The 18,402-nt window shown below is 43.2% G+C and overlaps 3 protein-coding genes across 3 annotated transcripts; all 3 read right to left on the reverse strand.

Moving 5' to 3' along the window:
• Positions 1-301: 301 nt before the first annotated feature.
• Positions 302-4,374, reverse strand: LOC146992519 (ribonuclease inhibitor-like). Its single transcript, XM_085788561.1, has 7 exons — positions 4,358-4,374; positions 3,800-3,973; positions 3,464-3,634; positions 2,874-3,047; positions 2,154-2,330; positions 781-954; positions 302-586 (listed from the first exon to the last, which is right to left on the reverse strand). Exons 1-7 carry the CDS (start codon positions 4,372-4,374, stop codon positions 340-342), a joined length of 1,134 nt encoding a protein of 377 aa, XP_085644687.1. The 3' UTR covers positions 302-339.
• A 789-nt stretch (positions 4,375-5,163) lies between these two features.
• Positions 5,164-6,957, reverse strand: LOC146992520 (NLR family CARD domain-containing protein 3-like). Its single transcript, XM_085787265.1, has 2 exons — positions 6,810-6,957; positions 5,164-6,737 (listed from the first exon to the last, which is right to left on the reverse strand). The coding sequence occupies exon 2, from the start codon at positions 6,208-6,210 to the stop codon at positions 5,164-5,166; it is 1,047 nt and encodes a 348-aa protein (XP_085643391.1). The 5' UTR covers positions 6,211-6,737; positions 6,810-6,957.
• On the reverse strand, positions 6,751-17,067 carry LOC146992521 (uncharacterized; the record flags this gene model as incomplete). Its single annotated transcript, XM_085788573.1, has 3 exons — positions 16,937-17,067; positions 7,331-7,524; positions 6,751-7,076 (listed from the first exon to the last, which is right to left on the reverse strand). Coding segments are annotated over exons 1-3 (651 nt in total), but the record flags the coding sequence as incomplete, so codon positions are not given.
• Between the last annotated feature and the right edge of the window lie 1,335 nt (positions 17,068-18,402).

Genomic DNA, 18,402 nt, shown 5'->3' on the forward strand with positions numbered 1-18,402 from the left:
TTCTTCTCCATATTTATTGCAGACTAACATTATTCTAAAGCAAAGATCAACAACCTGCATTTACTGAATCTGATATGAGTGACAGATGCAACAGGACATCTGGCTCATACTTCCTGGTTTTGTCCTAACACCACAACACCTTTACCTGATACTGGATCAGTTAGGACTCTGTTTGGCCTCCACACTCTGTTGGTTTTGGTTCTTGTCTTGTTGTTTCTTCATTAAATAATAATTAGTTTAATTGAACATCTTCATGACTAGTATATGTCGATTTGTTTAAAAGTCTTGTTGTGGATCTAAGTTATATAAAAATGAAAAAAAAAAAAAAACAGCAACCAGTTAAACTGACCAGAAACACTTTTCCTTCATGAGTTGATTGATCTGGAGGGAAACAACTACAGATTTGACTGACCTCAGAGTCTCCAGTCTACAGTCTGGACTCTTCTGGAGATCAAAAAGATCCTTCAGGTCTGAATGCTGCAGATTGTTTTCACTCAGGTCCAGTTCTCTCAGGTGGGAGGGGTTGGACTTCAGAGTTGAGCCCAGAGAAGAACAGCTGATCTCTGACAACCTGCAGCCCCTCAATCTGAATCAAGAATAAAATAAGTACAACATTTATACACCTTTAAAACCCTGACTATATAGTATTTTTAACCCAAAAAATAATGTTTCTAAACTCATTGAAGTGGTAGAAAAATTCAAGTTCTGAGTGAAGATCAATCAGGTTCAGTTGTGGATCAAAGATCTCAGATCTACAACAGTAACAGTCGGTGAACTGACCTCAGAGTCTCTAGCCTGCAGTCTGGACTCTCCAGAAAACCACTCAGATCCTTCACTCCTGAATCTTGCAGGTTGTTGGAGCTCAGATCCAGTTCTCTCAGGTGGGAGGGGTTGGACTTCAGAGCTGAGACCAGAGAAGAACAGCTGATCTCTGACAAACTGCAGAGTTCCAATCTGAATAAAGAATAAAAGCAGTGAGTTGAGGACAAAGTTCCTTTTTAACAGTGTTCAGTGTCTCACCCTATTGCTGTGGGGAGCTGTGGCATTCACACATTACACAACACTTTTAAAAGTGGCTTCTCCATGTGGAAGGTGAACAGATGTTATAGTCATCTTGTCATCCTGTATGTCTTGATTGGGGGAAGACACAGCCCATTCTCCCAGTGTCCTTCCCACCCCTACTGTGAAGCTCGGACAATTATTTCCATTGCCAGGGGAGAAATAGTGAAGCCCGCCATAATTCTGTGTTGAAACACACAACTGGAGATCTTGGAAGTACGCCATGACTAGCTTTTCTTAATCCCTCTGGGATGTGGAAGAAGTTCAACGCCATCCAAAGTATCTTGTGTGTGTGGCAAGGTGAAGAGGGCCCGGGCGGGGATTGAACCCACACCCCCCGGGTAAGAGTCATGCGCGCTTGCCAGTCACCCAAAGGGACACCCCCTTGGCCAAGTAGCCAGGGCACATGATCAATTGGAGGCATAGTGACAGGAACCTCAACTGTCACATCTGGTACTGACCCAAAGGCACTGACAAGATCTAGGAAAACCAGGTATTTCTTTTCCTTCTTGGCTGCTTGTACCTAGTGGCAGATGGTGTTTGCATGCTCCAGGTATCTTGAAAAGCCACCTATCTCGGCCTTCCGTACGGTGTCAACAAAGTTATTTTTCACTAAGGAGGTTGAAAGCCTTTGGGCCAGAACGCTGAAGAACGTTTTCCCTTCCACATTAAGAGAGAGATCTGGCGGAATTGGTTGATGAATGAGTGTTTTTCTCCTTGGGAATCAGGATCCCTCCTGTCCTTTGCCTTGCCTTTGGTATGATGACTCAATCAATCAGTTTAGATCAACAAGATCAATTCACTTGGATATTGTGCTAACTGTAGGCTACCTGTACTTAGTTATTTGCAAAGATGTACTGAGACATTTGCAATTTGATAAAATGAACGAGAAATTAAATTACGTTGTGAACAATCGCCAGCTTTCTCCTACTGATTATAGATCAGTTATTGTCTAACACATTACATGTGAAAAGAAGAAAACAGATGTCACAATGACGACCCTTAATATAATACCAGCCTCATGTCTGCAGCTCAATGTCAACACAACTTTCACATCAAATTCATCTGAGCACAGATATAAAACAGAGTCTGACCTCAGCGTCTCCAGTCTACAGCCTGGACTCTCCAGAAAACCACTCAGATCCTTCACTCCTGAATCCAGCAGGTTCCAGCTGAGACTCAGGTCCAGGTGTCTCAGGTGGGAGGGGTTGGACTTCACAGCTGAGACCAGAGAAGAACAGCTGATCTCTGACAACCTACAGTTCCTCAATCTGAATAAAGAAGAATAAAAGAATGATAACATTCATATGTCTTTTCATGTCAAAACTGATTGACATAGTGACCTCAGGACAGAAAGAATAAATGAAGTACAACATTCATTCACCTCTCAATATCTGATCAGACATGTTGGACTACTTTTCCCCACTTTTATTCAGGACTGAACTGGATCAAAGTTTAAAGGTTTTAAAGCTTTAAAGGTCCGGTCCTGATCCAGGACGAAGGACTCTCTTTGTCCTGGTCTCCTGAAACTAAAACTACACTAATTCAACTGAAGACACAGAGCAGTCTAACATCTGTTTGTGACAGCTGCCCCTGAAGGTTGAAGTGAAGTCAACAGACATTATTGATGAGGACTGAGTGAAATCATTGTCAGTGTGAGAGAAGAACAACTGGAAACATGAGACAACAACTATTTCAAACGTCCTTCATTCATGGCATCAAAGTCAATGATTCAAGTCCTGAGTGAAGATCAATCAGGTTCAGTTGTGGATCAAATATCTAAGATCTACAACGGTGACAGTCAGCGAACTGACCTCAGAGTCTCCAGTCTACAGTCTGGACTCTCCAGAAAACCACTCAGATCCTTCACTCCTGAATCCTGCAGGTTGTTTTCACTCAGGTCCAGTTCTCTCAGGTGGGAGGGGTTGGATTTCAGAGCTGAGCCCAGAGAAGAACAGCTGATCTCTGACAAACTGCAGTCCTCCACTCTGAATAAAGAATAAAAGCAGTGAGTTGAGGACAAAGCTCCTTGTTGACAGCGTTCAGTGTCTCATCATCTGTTCAGAGCTGAAGAAACTTCAGAAAGAACACGTTTAGAAAATCAAAGTCCAACAGCTGCTTCAACACAGACGCAGTGACTCCACCTCTTCACCTGTCAGCTCCACCTGTTCCTCAATCTATACAAGCTCATGTTGTGCAGCCACATTGATCAGAAGTTTACTGATGATGCTCAAGTTTTCAAAGACAATAAATATGAGACTGACCTCTGTTGATATAACAACAAACATCTAGAAACACATGTTGAATGAAGCAGCTGATGAAGCTCAGAGACAGAAAAACCTGATGACTGACTTCACAGTTTGAACCTGCTCCTAGTCAGATCAGTAACAAGCAGTGAACTAACCTCAGAGTCTCCAGTCTACAGCCTGAACTCTCCAGAAAACCACTCAGATCCTTCATCAAACACTGCAGATTGTTGTTGCTCAGGTCCAGGTGTCTCAAGTGGGAGGGATTGGACTTCAGAGCTGAGACCAGAGAAGAACAGCTGATCTCTGACAAACTGCAGCTCTTCAATCTGAATAAAGAATAAATGAAGTAGGCAACATTCATTCAGGTTACACAGTGACGCATCCAGTGAGTTTTTGGCACAACCCTTGAACACGCAATACTCAAACACTGATCAGGTTCAGTTGTGGATCAAAGATCTAAGATCTACAACAGTAACAGTCAGTGAACTGACCTCAGAGTCTCCAGTCTACAGTCTGGGCTCTCCAGAAAACCACTCAGATCCTTCACTCCTGAATCCTGCAGGTTGTTGTAGCTCAGGTCCAGCTGTCTCAGGTGGGAGGGGTTGGACTTAAGAGCTGAGACCAGAGAAGAACAGCTGATCTCTGACAAACTGCAGGCATCACATCTGAATAAAGAATATGAGAAGAGAATTGAGGACAAAGTTCCTAGTTGAATGCGCCCAGTGTCTCATCATCTGTTCACAGCTGAACAACAAGTTTAGAAAATTAAAGTCAAAAAGCTAGAGCAACAGAAAAGCAGGTTAAAACAGTGACTTAAAACCAGAGAGGAAGAAAACAGATGCAGCTTCTGTCATGATCAAATCAGCAGCAGAACAATTGATTGTCATCAAGTTTCTTATATCAAAACCTATCAAAGTAGAAATTTAAAAATGATAGAACTTCTCTCCATCATAAACACAATGGCTGGCATCATCTTCTTCTTGTAGTAATAATAAAACTAGTACATTTACATGATAGTTGAAAAAGACTAATTATGGCCCCGTATTTACCCGCTGAAATGATGCATATCGCCACCTATGGTTCCATCAACTATTCAATTTTCCCTGTTGCAAGTAGACTGGGACAAGGACAGACTTCCAACGAGATGCCCTACTCAAGCTATGAGCATAGCTTGACTTAGTGGTGCATGTAAACACACAGACTGAGTCCTTTCTCTTCTCCAGTTCTTTGTTTAAATCCTCAACCAAAGAGCAAGAGATATTTCAAACATTTGACCTGATTACAGACAATAACCTCCATCAGACAAACTGACCTCAGAGTCTCCACTCTACAGTTTGGACTCTCCAGTCCAGCACACAGAACCTCCACTGCTGAATCCTGCAGATTGTTGTAGCTTAGGTCCAGTTCTGTCAGGTGGGAGGGGTTGGACTTCAGAGCTGAGGTAACAATTTCACAGTGATTCTCTGAGAGTCCACAGGAACATAGTCTGTGATTAGAGAACACATAAAATCTGTTGAAATAACAATCTGATTTAAATAGTGGTAAAAAAAAAAATGCCGGCCCTTTTTAAAGTCTATTTCCTCATGAAGGAGCTCTGAGGCTTCCTCTTCTTTTATAACCCCAGTCTCTCTCCCCACTTTCCTGTCTTTCTCCACTATCCTGTGGATTAAAAGCAAAAATGCCACCAAAAACAAAAAAAAGTTACTGAAGGTCACTGAATACCCAAATGTGTGATCTCAGGAAGGATGTGAATGAAATTGTAACTGCTAAATCAAACTAAGAATAATGACAATAAATGAAAACTGGGTTTATCTGAACATGAATGAATCAATAACTATAAAGATCATGTTTGGACTCACCGAGCCTTCCTGCAGTTCCTCACAGCTGGGATCAGTCTCCGTCGTCCCTGATCTGATGTGTTGTACTTCTCCAGGTCCAACTCGTCCAGAACCTGCTCTGACATCAGCAGCATGTAGGCCAGAGCTGAACACTGGATCTCAGAGAGTTTCTCTGATCTGTTCTCTGACTCCAGGAACTGTTGGATCTCCTGATGAACTGACTGGTCCTTCATCTCCGTCAGACAGTGGAAGATGTTGATGCTTCTGTCAGGAGAGATTTCGTCACTGTTAATCTTCTTCAAGTTGTTGATGGCTCTCTGGATGGTTTCTGGACTGTTGTCTGTCTGACCCAACAGACCCCCTAACAGCCTCTGGATGGACTCCAGAGAGAGGCCATGAAGGAAGCGAACAAACAGGTCCAGGTGACCGTTTTTACTGAGGAGGGATTTCTGCATGGCTCTCCTCAGGAAGTCATCCAGGGATAAATCAACATCTTGTTTTCCCAGGAAGTTCTCCAGGACCTGTGTGTTCCTGTTGGTGAAACAGTGGAACATGTAGACTGCAGCCAGAAACTCCTGAACACTCAGATGAACAAAGCAGTAGACTGTTTTCTGGAAGATCACACTCTCTCTTTTGAAGATCTCAGTACAGAGTCCTGAGTTCACCAAGGCCTCTGTGACATCCAGACCACACTGCTCCAGGTCTTCTTGGTAGAACATGATGTTTCCTTCCTCCAGCTGTTCAAACGCCAGCCTCCCCAGCTTCAGAAGAACTTCCCTGTCGGCTTCCGTCAGCTCCTGTGGACTCGTCACATGTCCTTCACCGTACTTGTTGTTCTTCCTCTTTGTCTGGACCAGCAGGAAGTGTGAGAACAGGTCAGTCGTGGTCTTGGGCAGCTCTCCTCTCTGGTCTGTGGTCAACATGTGCTGCAGAACTGTAGCACTGATCCAGCAGAAGACTGGGACTTGACACATGATGTGGAGGGTCCTGGACGTCTTGATGTGTGAGATGATTCTTCTGGACAGATCTTCATCACTGGACCTCCTCCTGAAGTACTCCTCCATCTGGGCGTCAGTGAAGCCTCGGACCTCTGTTACCCTGTCAACACATGTAGGAGGGATCTGATTGGCTGCTGCAGGTCTGGAGGTGATCCAGACCAGAGCCGAGGGAAGCAGATTCCCCTGGATGAGGTTTGTCAGCAGCACGTTGACTGATGACGTTTGTGTGACATCAGACACAACCTCCCTGTTGTTGAAGTCCAGTGACAGTCGGCTTTCATCCAGGCCGTCAAAGATGAAGAGAAGTTTACAGACAGCCAGCTGCTCTGCTGTGACCTTCTGTAATGTTGGATGGAAAACATGGAGCAGCCTGAGAAGACTCAACCGCTGATCTCTGATCAGGTTCAGCTCCCTGAACGAAAGCAGAACCAGCAGACTGACATCTTGGTTCTCCAAGCCCTCGGCCCAGTCCAGAGTGAACTTCTGCACCGAGAAGGTTTTTCCAACGCCAGCGACGCCGTTGGTCAGAACCACTCTGATGGGTCTCTGTTGGAGAGGTGAGACTGTAGAGACGTCCTCTCTCTGTTGGACAGGTGAGACTGTAGAGACGTCCTCTCTCTGTTGGACAGGTGAGACCGTAGAGACGTCCTCTCTCTGTTGGACAGGTAAGTCTTTAAAGATGTCGTTGCACTTGATTGGAGTATCATGGAGGGTCTTCTTCTTGGACGTTGTCTCCAGCTGTCTCACCTCATGTTGGGTATTAACCTCTTCACTCTGTCCCTCTGTGATGTAGAGCTCAGTGTAGACGCTGTTGAGGAGGGTTTCGCTTCCTGTTCCACTTCCTGTTCCCTCAGTTCCTTCAGTCACTCGTTCACATCTGCTCCTCAGACTGATCTTATGTTGATCTAAAACCTCCTGCAGACCACGATCTGCTGAGAGAGAAGAGACAGAGTCAGACTGAAGACAGAGAGTCTGACAATCTGATCATATTATTTTCATCAGCTACAGAAAAACTACAGACAACAAAGAGAAGGTTTGAATCATCATCTTAAATGTCAGTGCTGTGTGATGGAACAATGATTCTGGAGAAAACAACAGGTCCTGATTTCACAAATGACCACATCAGCAGACAGATGTTCAGTCTCACTTTGTCCCTAGCTGCTCTGATTGGCTGTCTGCAGCTCACCTCTGGTTCTGGGTCTTTGTCCACACTGGGGACAGGAGGGGTCTCCTGAAGAACCAGACTGGTCCCAGTCTGAGGTGAAGCACTGTCTGCAGAACCAGTGTCCACAGCTGGAGGTGACTGGATCCTTCAGGACGTCCTGACAGAGACCACAGCAGGACAGCTGCTGGTCCACAGAGACACCACTCCTCTTCTTTCTGTGAAGACATTTCTGTATCACGAACATGTCACAGTCACAGCTCCACATCAGTGCTCTGATTGGTTGTCTACAAGAAGGGGGCGGGGTTTCAGGAACCAGAGGAGCAGCTCTCTTGGCCAGGACCCCAATCCCATTGAGATTCTTCATCTCAATGGGATTATTCCTGGTTAAATAAAGGTTAAATACAAAAAATAAAGAGAGATAAAGTAGTGGAAGAAGGAGTATAGAGAGATGAGCTGAATGAAGACCTTGTCCTGAACTGGTCTGGTTTCTGTCTCTGTTTATTAGTTGACTTTAGATTTTGACTGTGGCAGCTGAGGCTAAGCTTAAAGCCACTGAGGTAATAACTGACTGTAGTGTCAAGTGACGTCCAACTTCTTCATTAGTCTCTCTCAGTGTCCATAAATCTCCACCAACACACGTCACCAGTACAAATACCAGTCAGCCCAGCCCTGGTGTGGCTTCAGTCAAAAACTGTGTGAAGAAACACCTGTCCTGACTAAAGGTTCCTACCTATAACTCCCTTCACACGATACAAGAGTGCCCCCTACTGGGAAAAACTGTGCATTACACACACAGTTCCATCTGATCTTGTTTTGACACCAGATGTTTGAAATGATTCAGCAGCTGCTGGACATGTTCTCCTCTGAACTCCTCTGTGACTTTCAGACACTGGACATGTGTTTGATGTTGATTCTGGACTGAGTCCTATCAGCTCTTTGTCCTGTCGCTGTGTACAATACAATACAATACAATACAATACAATAAAACTAAAAACAACTGATGACCTTAAAGGGAGGTTTTTGCAGATTAATCACATTCCATTCTAAAAACATGTCGGCTAGGTTAATCCTCCAGTCAGTGCCCCTGACCAAAGGCACTGGCTCATAATCTGGAGTTGGTCCCCGGGCGCTGCACTGCGGCTGCCCACTGCTCCTCAGGGATGGGTTAAATGCAGAGAAAGAATTTCACTGTACTAGCTGTATATGTGACCAATAAAGTACCTTTACCTTTATTCTGTTTTTTTCTGACTGCTGGAAAGTGATTGATTAACCTGCAAAGTAATAAAGACAAAGAGGGTACTTGAGATCTGAGAGCACGTCAGCGGTGACGTGTAGCCTGATATTCAACGTGCGGCCAGAGAATATTATTGAGATAAATGACGGACTGTAGCCTATGAGAAGCGGTACCATTTGCACAGCCCGTCGTACAGCTCCGTCAGACTCAGGGTTTCTTCAAGTACTAAACTAAAGTACTAAAGTTACTCTGAGTTTTCACATACAGATGTTACTGGTTCAAAATTGCGGGGTTTGTCCTGCAATGCAAGATCGTGTGAACGCGTGTCTTTTCACCACAACTGTTTTCCTCTAGGTGGCAGCACCGTACTAAATACTGCTCAGACGTTTTGGGGACAATGCTGACAGTCACACAATGTAGCCGCGATTAGGAGTGGCGCTGTTCATGATACAGAATACAAGAGGATGAAAGGAGAACCAGCTGTAGACAGTAAATAATATAGTAGCCTAGTTTTTCAATGACAAAATGTAACGACGGCAGCTACAGTAGACCAGCGGCGCCGGATTCATTTTAGAGGTGGGGGGCATGGAGGTTGGGTTGTTACGGGGCATAGATTTACACACTCACTGTCGGTGCAATAGTCATTTGTAGTGTCCGGTCGTGATGCGTAATACCAGCACAATGCATGCGTAATCCCCCTCCGCCAGCATCTCCCAGACCGTCATGCCTACCGTAACTTCTCAAAAAAAAGAAGGAAAAAAAAAGAAAGCCCTATACTCCGGTCTCCTTACCATGCATTTAGTTTTTCTGTAGGTAAATTAATCATCATGGATCAAGCAGAAAATCAGCCTTTGTAAAAGCCGAAGTAACAGTTTATGAGCACTCAGTTCTGTGGCGCATCAGTCTGCAGCGGCTACTTTTCACCTCTTATTCTTGTCATTCATGTTTTAATAATAGGAACAATGCTTAAGGTCAACGTCTGCTTAGACAGACGTTTGGACTTTATGTAGCTAAATAACTTTGTCTCAGTCCGTGACTGTGCTCGCTTCATAAAGACAGCTGTTATAGACCACTCGGGCCAGCTGTGGCCACAGGAGTTATTACAATGTTTCCATTTTGTTGTTTTCTGCGTCTCTTCTTTTTCTCACAAGTTATGGTTTTTACTGGCAAAACGAGCCAGTTAGAAATGAATAAAGGAAAAGAAAAAATAATATCCAGGAGACTTTGTCCCGTCCTCAGGACGTGCGCGAGGGAGGATCAGCTGGTGGCTCAGGTTTGGTGATGTCATGGCTGTCAGCTGCACATCTGTCAGCAGGTCCGCTTGACCGCTCCACACTTCACAAACTATAGGAATAAGCTAGATGGTGATTTTGTAAACAGACATGCTGCTATTCAGACATGCCGCTATTTCGACATTGACTTCTAATTGTCGGAATAGCGGCATTAACATTATTTTTTAAGCGTCCCACTATTCCGACATTTTTTTTTTTCATTGTCGGAGTAGCGGCACTTTACTATTTTTCAAACATTCCGCTTTTCCGACATTGATTGATTACGTTATAGTCAGAGTGTCCTTCTGATTTATTTTTATTTTTTCATCTGAGACACTGTTTCTCATACACAAATACATAGGCCTATTAGAGAAGAAAAAACAAACCCTCCAAGTTTAAAAACACACCGGCAGCAGCGCACACTGATCTGCAGAGCTGAGACTGTTATTATTCTGTCACCTGAGTTTATCCTACTGCTTTACATTGTTTTAACATAGGTAAAAGAAGAAAAAAAAGATTGTCTGGAATAAAGGGGCAGATTACATAAGATTATTCTTTTTTCTGCTCCCTTTTGTTGAGATTTGGGAGGTTTTTGCCTGATTTATTGCCCGATGCCATGTATCTCGCTTTCTTTCCCCCTCCCTCCGCCCGTTGTCTTCGTTGTCACTTTGTTGTCGCTCCACAGAGCGCACATTGCTAATTAATATGCACGTGCTGACCATATGGTTGTGTAGGCATTCCGGGACGGAGGTGTGTTCACGTGCGCAACTGCGCACCATTCTTGGATCCAGTTATCAAAGTTGAGGTGCAGAGTTGTGCACGCACAGTTTGATAGATCTGAAAAAGGTGTAAATATTTTGGGCTGTCTTTTCACCGTAGGCCTAAGCAAAACATTTAGTAGCAGCAGTTTTACACTGCTTACTTACAGTTTTGATAAATGAGGCCCCAGGCCATAAGCCCAGAGCCCAGACGCTCACAGCTGCAGCTCCGCGGCTCATCCGCGGCGCTGTCCGTGGTGCTGAAGGTGACAGGTTAACTTGACAAACAAACTGCAGCATAGTTCTGCTTGTTTATCATATGTGTCAGTTTTGTTTGCTTGATAGTTGAGTTGTTGAGATTAAGAACATCACTCCCTCATCAAACCAGTGATAGACATGCTGAAAAGAAAAGAGAGAGAGAGACGCGCCTGGGTATCGCAGCTGTAAAAAAAAAAAAAGACGTGTCGGAATAGCGGTATCAAAAAGTGTCGGACTACCGGTATGTCTAGATAGAGGGATGTCGGAATAGCGGGATGTCTAAATAGTGACATGTCGGAATAGCGGGATGTCTGAATAGCGGGCGGACCCCCATGCTGGAAATAAGCAGACACCATACTCGCCCTAGTTAATATTGATTATTGAATTACTGTAGCCTACGTAACGTCATAAATCTCTCGCCGCTGTAGTCCGGTTCATCACCTGGCATGTACGTCATCTCCAGGTGAAACGACTGTAACAACTGTAAAACACCTGGAATTGAAAATAACTAAAGGCATATCACCAAAGCTGAACTAGCCTAGGCTATTAACACTTAAGGTTAAATTAATTCATCTTTTCCTCGCATTTTTTCAAAGTAAACTTCCCTTCGCTCACCGGCAGAGCAGAAGTTGCACTTTCTGAGATGGTGCACTAGGTCAGAGACGAGACGTTCTAATATTGATTAATTAGGAAGGACTTTGACTTGGTCCACAGTGTTTGTGGATGAAGCCTACAGGATGAGAAGGTGACGAAGGTGAAGGTGACTAATAAGCGGAGGGAGGACGACGGAAGCCGGAGAAGCTTCGTTCAGCTGTGCATTCACGTGGGCATAAATAACTTTCCCTCGATAGAAGACGCGGCCGATACCAAGTCGATAGGTTTCATTCATCCATTTTTTGACAGACAACACAAACAGCCAGTGATAATGAGAGTGGTGACACCGTCAGCCATGCAGCCGGCCTGGACTTTTTATTTTTAATTATGAAGGATCATCTGCGCAAGGCAAAGATGATAGCATCAACAAAACACGGCGTAACACACGCGGCTGTATGGGACAGGCTTTTATTTAATTCAGAACAAACCGCTTAGCAAAAATGGAAAATATAGTCTATAATAATTAATTGATCTGTTGTTTGGCCACTGTTTGAAAATAACCCGAATTATGAGCAAACAATCTGATCCAGAGCAGCAGTCATAATCAGACTTCTTCTAAATAAACCTAAACATTCAATAACTGGGTCAGGTCGGACCATGGGGTTCTTTTTTCTCTTCTTCTTCACAGGAGAAAATGAGGTGCGCTGCGCTCACGGACGCGTTGATGTTTTGTGATTTATCTGCTGCCTTGACTCTGCCCTTGACGTTATGTAAACAAACATTTTTATCATGTGATCAACAACTCACATGTCTATTCTCTTAGTTACATAGGCTATAATTTAACACATATGTTGGATGATCGCGCTGTTTTATAACTTTAAACGTATGTTGTTATGTGTCTCAAACGTCCCACCTATGCGGGTCGTTTGAGACACAGAGGAGGGGCGGTTGAAACAGCATGTTTTAAACAGAAACTACTGACATTAGGCTACTCCCGTTATGAAGCTTATCTGTGAAACGTGCGCTGCTCAGAGACTGGGCAGAACGGTCCCACTTGCTTTCTCCGTTGGTGGAGATCTCCCACACAGTAAAAGATTTAGGCAACACATTCTTCCAGCTGGCTGTTTTTCTTCCAGTTACAGAAAGTAGCCTATGTGCAAAGTACCTTATGAGACACATTAACATCTCTATTCATACAACGGCCATCGAAACAGCTGATTTACATGTCGGCCGTTAACACATGGCGATTGGCCATTCACGCAGCTTTGTTTTTGGTTTCGGCCAATCAGCTTATAAGCACATGGCTAATTATCAGCTTTCAACCAATCGCACTGTTTTAATGTGTGTGTGAAAGTTATTTTCTTTAGTTCATTTTCGTTTCTTTTGGATTTTTTTTTACAACAATGTATCAATATAATATTGTTTTCGTTTCATTTCGTTATAAAAATCAATCCCTTTTCTTTGAAACAATGAGATTGAGCAGCTAAAAACCAGACCAGTTCAACTGTAGCGATTTTCATACTAGTGTACTCGTTATTGCCAAAATGTCACATAATTTCTCACAATATAAATAGGTCAAATAAATATTTTTGTCCCGTGCGTAATTGTCAAGATCCGCATTTCGATTAAACTCGCCTTTCTTCTTCTGTACGAGTTGTTGGACGACTGCATTTTCATTTCATTTACTTATTTCCCTGTCCTAAGTCATGTTTATGGAGACACAGTTGAACATATTGTCATTTTTCCCTCGGCATTTTCCCCTCACTTTGCTGAATATCTGTTGATTCATGTCATAAACACGAACATTAAAAATATGTGGTGTTTATTAAAAATACATGTTGTTCATTCAAATCGGTTGTTGTTCATTGCAAAACAGTTAGGCTATTAATTCGGTGATTTATATACAGATATTGATCGCGCAGTGTGACCACAATCACTACGCACGGTGGCGTGAGGGACATTTGAAACAGCTGTATCAATCGTCCCTGCAGCGACTACTGACACTTCAACCTGTTTTGCCTCTAAACTTCAAAACTATGACATTGCATAGTTTAGGACCTGTTTATGTACGAATTCATCTGTTGTTAGGTCATATTATTATTGCATGAAACACACAATACAACTTTTGATCACAAAAAAACTACCGCACCTAACATTTTACTTTCCGTAGGCCTACAATAGTTTCTGTGATTTAGGCAGGGTATACAGTAGTTAGTTCTAGTTTAATAGCCTAGAGTTTAAGCTGGGGATTACTGCACAGATCACTGAGTCATCCGCCTGTCGTCCTCCGTTCTCACAGATGCCACCTGGTGGTTGTTTTGGCACATTCAGGCTTTTCATTAAAACCTCTTGTCTCGCCAAAGAAAAAAAATGCCTGAGTCTTGTGCCATCTCGCGTGGACCACGCGTGAAGTCCGCAATTTTGAACCAGTAACATCTGTAACCCACTATGGGAGCCAGAGGCGCTGTTTGTGAACAGGCAAGGCAGGCAACTGCTTGGGGCCCCGAGCCATTAGGGGGCCCCCGAGGGTCGGGGCTCGAGGGCAGTTTTATCGACAGAAATATCTCAAAATGCGCTACCCGCAGTGACCGCACCCCCCTCCCCGTATCGTCGTATAGCGTCGATTTGCAATGACATCGCAGTAGGAAACCCCCCTAACGGGGCCCCATTTCATTCCACCGGACTTGATCCCAGCTAACGTCAACCTGTATGATGCACCTCATCACTGGGAGTTTCTAATGAAGCTGAGGGAAAAAGAAGAGTCCACCTGGGAGCAAGACGTGAAGAAAAAAGAGGCTGAAGTAAAAAAAGAATGCAAGACAGTGGTGGTAAGTGGAGCAGAGTGTAACGTGAACAGTAAATAACTGTTGAACAAATGCTAATAGTCTAACTGGGAGACACTTGAATAGCAGCTAATGTTAGCTTCAGACCAGTGGTGACCAGGCTACTTCACGTTTGGTTACGGTCGTTAAGTGACAAAAAAAAAAAAAAAAAAAAAAAGCAAGTTAACTTAACGTGGTCTCCTTGGCAGCAAGTAACAACACTATTAACTTGCTAGGTAGCAGGGTGACATAGTAAAGTTATGTTAACTTACAGTATTGAAGTGAGTAGCCTATTATTATAATAATAATATGAAAGTGTAAAAGTTAACAAGCTATTGGTGCTATGAAAGCTATGCCCAAGGAAAACATTTAAAAATCACTCTCTTATCTCTCCTCAGCAAAACAAAGGGACAAAGTGCCCCCTCCCAGTGCTGACAGTGAAAACTGTAAGTGTAGGCCTATATTGTCATAAAGAATCTTTAGAGGGCATGGTATATTATCAATTAAAGTAAAACTGTCTTTTGTTTTTTTGTCATATAGCCTATCAGTTGAACGTCCACCTCCAGTGAGACAGCAACACCTGCCCATCATGAAGACGACATGTCACCAGCTTACACCATAACTGGACATTTTGAATAAAAAAATTTTTTGTCGGTGTTCGATTATTTATAAAATGACGGTGATAAACACTGGTTGGAGGGCCCCCTGGGGATTTTTGCTTAGGGCCCCAGCAGACTCTAAAATCGCCTCTGATGGGAGCCATGCTTTGTTTATATTGTAAAGTTCACTATGTGAGGCTTAATTAGGACTGAGCCAAACAGTTTTCTTACCGTAGTGCTTTTTCTGATGAGAAAACCTCGATTTTGGATTACTCCTGTAACTAGATACTTTGGAAAACAAGGAATAAATACATTCTGTCTAATCTTTTTACACCGGAGTCCTGCAGTGAAGGTGCACGAGTCAAATGAACCTGGTCTAAAGCTTCAACTCCCACACCTGCTTTCTGGAATACCCCTCTAGTTTTTCTCCGTTTCCATCACATGAGTCTAATGACAGAATCATCTTCAGCTCAGCTTACAGTAGAAACCATCTCTTACGGTGACTCTGAAGGTCCAGGTCCAGGTTCAGGACTGAGGTTTGGAGGACTCGCTCTGGATATGTCACTCAGACAGATGGATCCTGGAGACTCTGCCTTCAGTCTTTGGTTCTGACCTCTGCAAACACAAACATGGTTTTATTCTCATCACATCAATCACTGATCAATTCTTTGAAGACAGGGGCATTGTAGAAAGTGACGTCAGTGTCCAGCACCACACGCTGTAATGAGGTTTGGAAGCAACACAGCAGCATCATAGACCAGTGGTTCTCAAATGGTGGGTCGGGACCCAAAAGTGGGTCGCGGACCCGTTCTGGATGGGTCGCGGACAGCTGGTCAAAAAAGTAAATAATATTTAATGCACATCTGATGTTGGACATGTCTTTTATTTTGAAAAATAACTTATATTGAAAGGCACACGAGACATGTGAACACATGCAGTTGTAATGCTCCTCCTCAGTTTTTTTGCTCTGAATGCAAAGATATCAGTTTCTTATTAATGTGGCCTGAATGCAGTGAATTTTGTTTTGTTTTGTGGGTCTTTATTTTGTGCAATTTGATATTTATTCACTTTTGTGAATATGCTCTGAATGCAGAGATGCATTAGAAGTCAAATATATCGTTTTGTTGGTCTCCATTTTGTGCAGTTTGATATTTTTGTATTCACTTCCGTACATGCAGTTGTCATGGTCCTCCTCAGTTTCATTCATGTGCTCTGGAACATGTGCTCATGAGCTCTGAAAAGAGCTCAATAAAGAGCAAAATGAGTTTTTAAAGGCTTTAAAAAAAATCTTGGTTTGAATTCTATAAAAGTGGGACTGAATGACCATGGGAAAATGTGGGTCCCAGAGTGAGACTAGTTGAGAACCCCTGTCATAGACAACAGTGTAGAGTCAGTCATTAATTGTGTTTGTGATTATTGTGGCTACAGCAAACAGCCCATCCTGCTGCAGGCTTCATCTGACCACCACACAACTCCACTGACACACACATGGACTCACATCTGCACAAACATCAGTGATGGTAGTCTGGTAGAGCCTGTTGTATCTCTAAAGGAGCTTTCATTTTTGTTGTTCATAACAAACCAATAGTGTGTTAGTCTATCCCTCAGCTCCTCCCCCTCCTTCTGAGGCGCTCAGCTCTGAGCTCATTGGTTCTTACTGAAGAATGAGTCTCTTAAATATTTAGTTTCATGTTTATGAAGCTCAGTCATTTAGTGAAACAGTTGTTCACTGTACTTTTCACTAAACACATTGAAGCTCATGGTTCAGGCTGTAAAATGATCCTGTAAAGTGTCTGAACTCTGTTAGATCCCAGTTCATCAAGGTTCACAACACACTGCTCCTTATTCTGTGGCTGCTATTCTCCTTCACAACCACTTAATATATTACCTCTATTAATCTGTAACCACCATCAGCTGCAGGTACACAGTAATACGACCTTTGATCACATTACCTAATTTTACAAGAAATGAGTCAGCATAAACAAACTGATAAGAACCAGGGAGAAATTATTTTTCCTGTTCCAGCAGCTCAACACACCAAACTAAACTCTGCTACAGAGACAATTTGGAGGTTTGTAGCTGGTCTCTTACTGTGACTCTGAGGGTCCAGGTCCAGCACTGAAGGCTGGTGGCAGATCTTTGGTCTCGTCACTTTTCATAGGTGGACAGGTGGATCCTGGAGACTCTGCTCCGTCCTCGTTTTCGTCCACACAAACACTCATTTTTTGTCTGAGAGGGAAACACACTCAGTAACACTGATTGTGAGATAACACACAGACACTCTAACAGAGTATACAGTAGGATAAACCCCACCCAGTCAGTTTTTATGTGTATTGTTCAGCTTGTCATCACTTCTTGGACTGAAGTTCACTGTGACTCTTCTTCCCTCCACAGCCCACATGGACAAACTGACTCACACACTCTCACACTTCAATAATAACTATAATGAAAATAACAATGTGTTAACACTTACCTGCCTCGGACTTCAGTTCCTTCCTTCTGCTCTGTGTCTGAAGAATTGGGCAGAGTTCAATATCAAAAGTTTGACTCCACCTATATCTGATATCACATCAGTGGTTCAATTGTAGGATTTGAGTGGTCAGCCTCTGAAATTAAAAGGACTTACCGGAACAGAACCTATACTATTTTATGATATAGACGTAGATACATAGATATCATGTATCACTTCATTCACTACTGACTTAATAGATTACAAATTATTTTATGTTGATTTCATCTTAGCTGTAAGTAAATATGGGTTCATTTACTTTAAAACTCACGTGGTCTATCTCTTTGTTTTGCTCACTGAGCCTGCATGGACTATATGACAGAAGTTGACGTTTTAGAAATACTATATGGTTGTAACTGGACAGTGACACTTAAACATACCACCATCATCCACAGACTTTAATCTTCGTGTTCCTGGCAACGGCAATGGTACCAGCACCAGGCCTATCAACAAATTCACATGGGCTACTATAGTGCTTCTCCGGGACCAGGGATAGAGCATACAGTCCTATTTACGACACAGGTAGCAGACAGTTGTCCTTCTCAACCGTACCAGCTAATTCTTACATTGTGTTGCTTTAAAACAATAGCGAATTCAATCCATACATAATCAGAGGGTTGGCAGTTCGAATCCTAACCTCGGCCGTAGTGTCCATCCAGCATGCTTCTGTCAGTCTACCCCAGGGCAGCTGTGGCTACAGATAGCTTACCACCACCAGGTGAAAATGTGGTAAGAATGAATAATGGTTTCTGTAATGCGCTTTGGGTATCGGGTAGTTATTGTTAATAAATCGCTATGTATGCCATCATTATTATTTAGGTGTAAAACCAAGCTTTGTCCAGCAGATGGCGCCATTGTATGAAGTGACTTCCTGTGACCCAGCTGTAAGTTCAGCTCGTCTGTGTTGTCCTGTTAGTAGGCCCACTGTTTTGTGTGTAATCAAGGACAGTCTAGAAACTGTAGCAGAATATCTTTGTGTGAAATGTACTTTCTGTTCCGTACATGTTGAAACTGTGACCCACTTGTTTTGGTTCTGCCCTATTGTGCA

This window comes from Trachurus japonicus, chromosome 1 (genome assembly GCF_045865225.1).
Source record: "Trachurus japonicus isolate A0001 chromosome 1, Traja_1.0".
In the NCBI taxonomy this organism is placed as follows: Eukaryota; Metazoa; Chordata; class Actinopteri; order Carangiformes; family Carangidae; genus Trachurus; species Trachurus japonicus.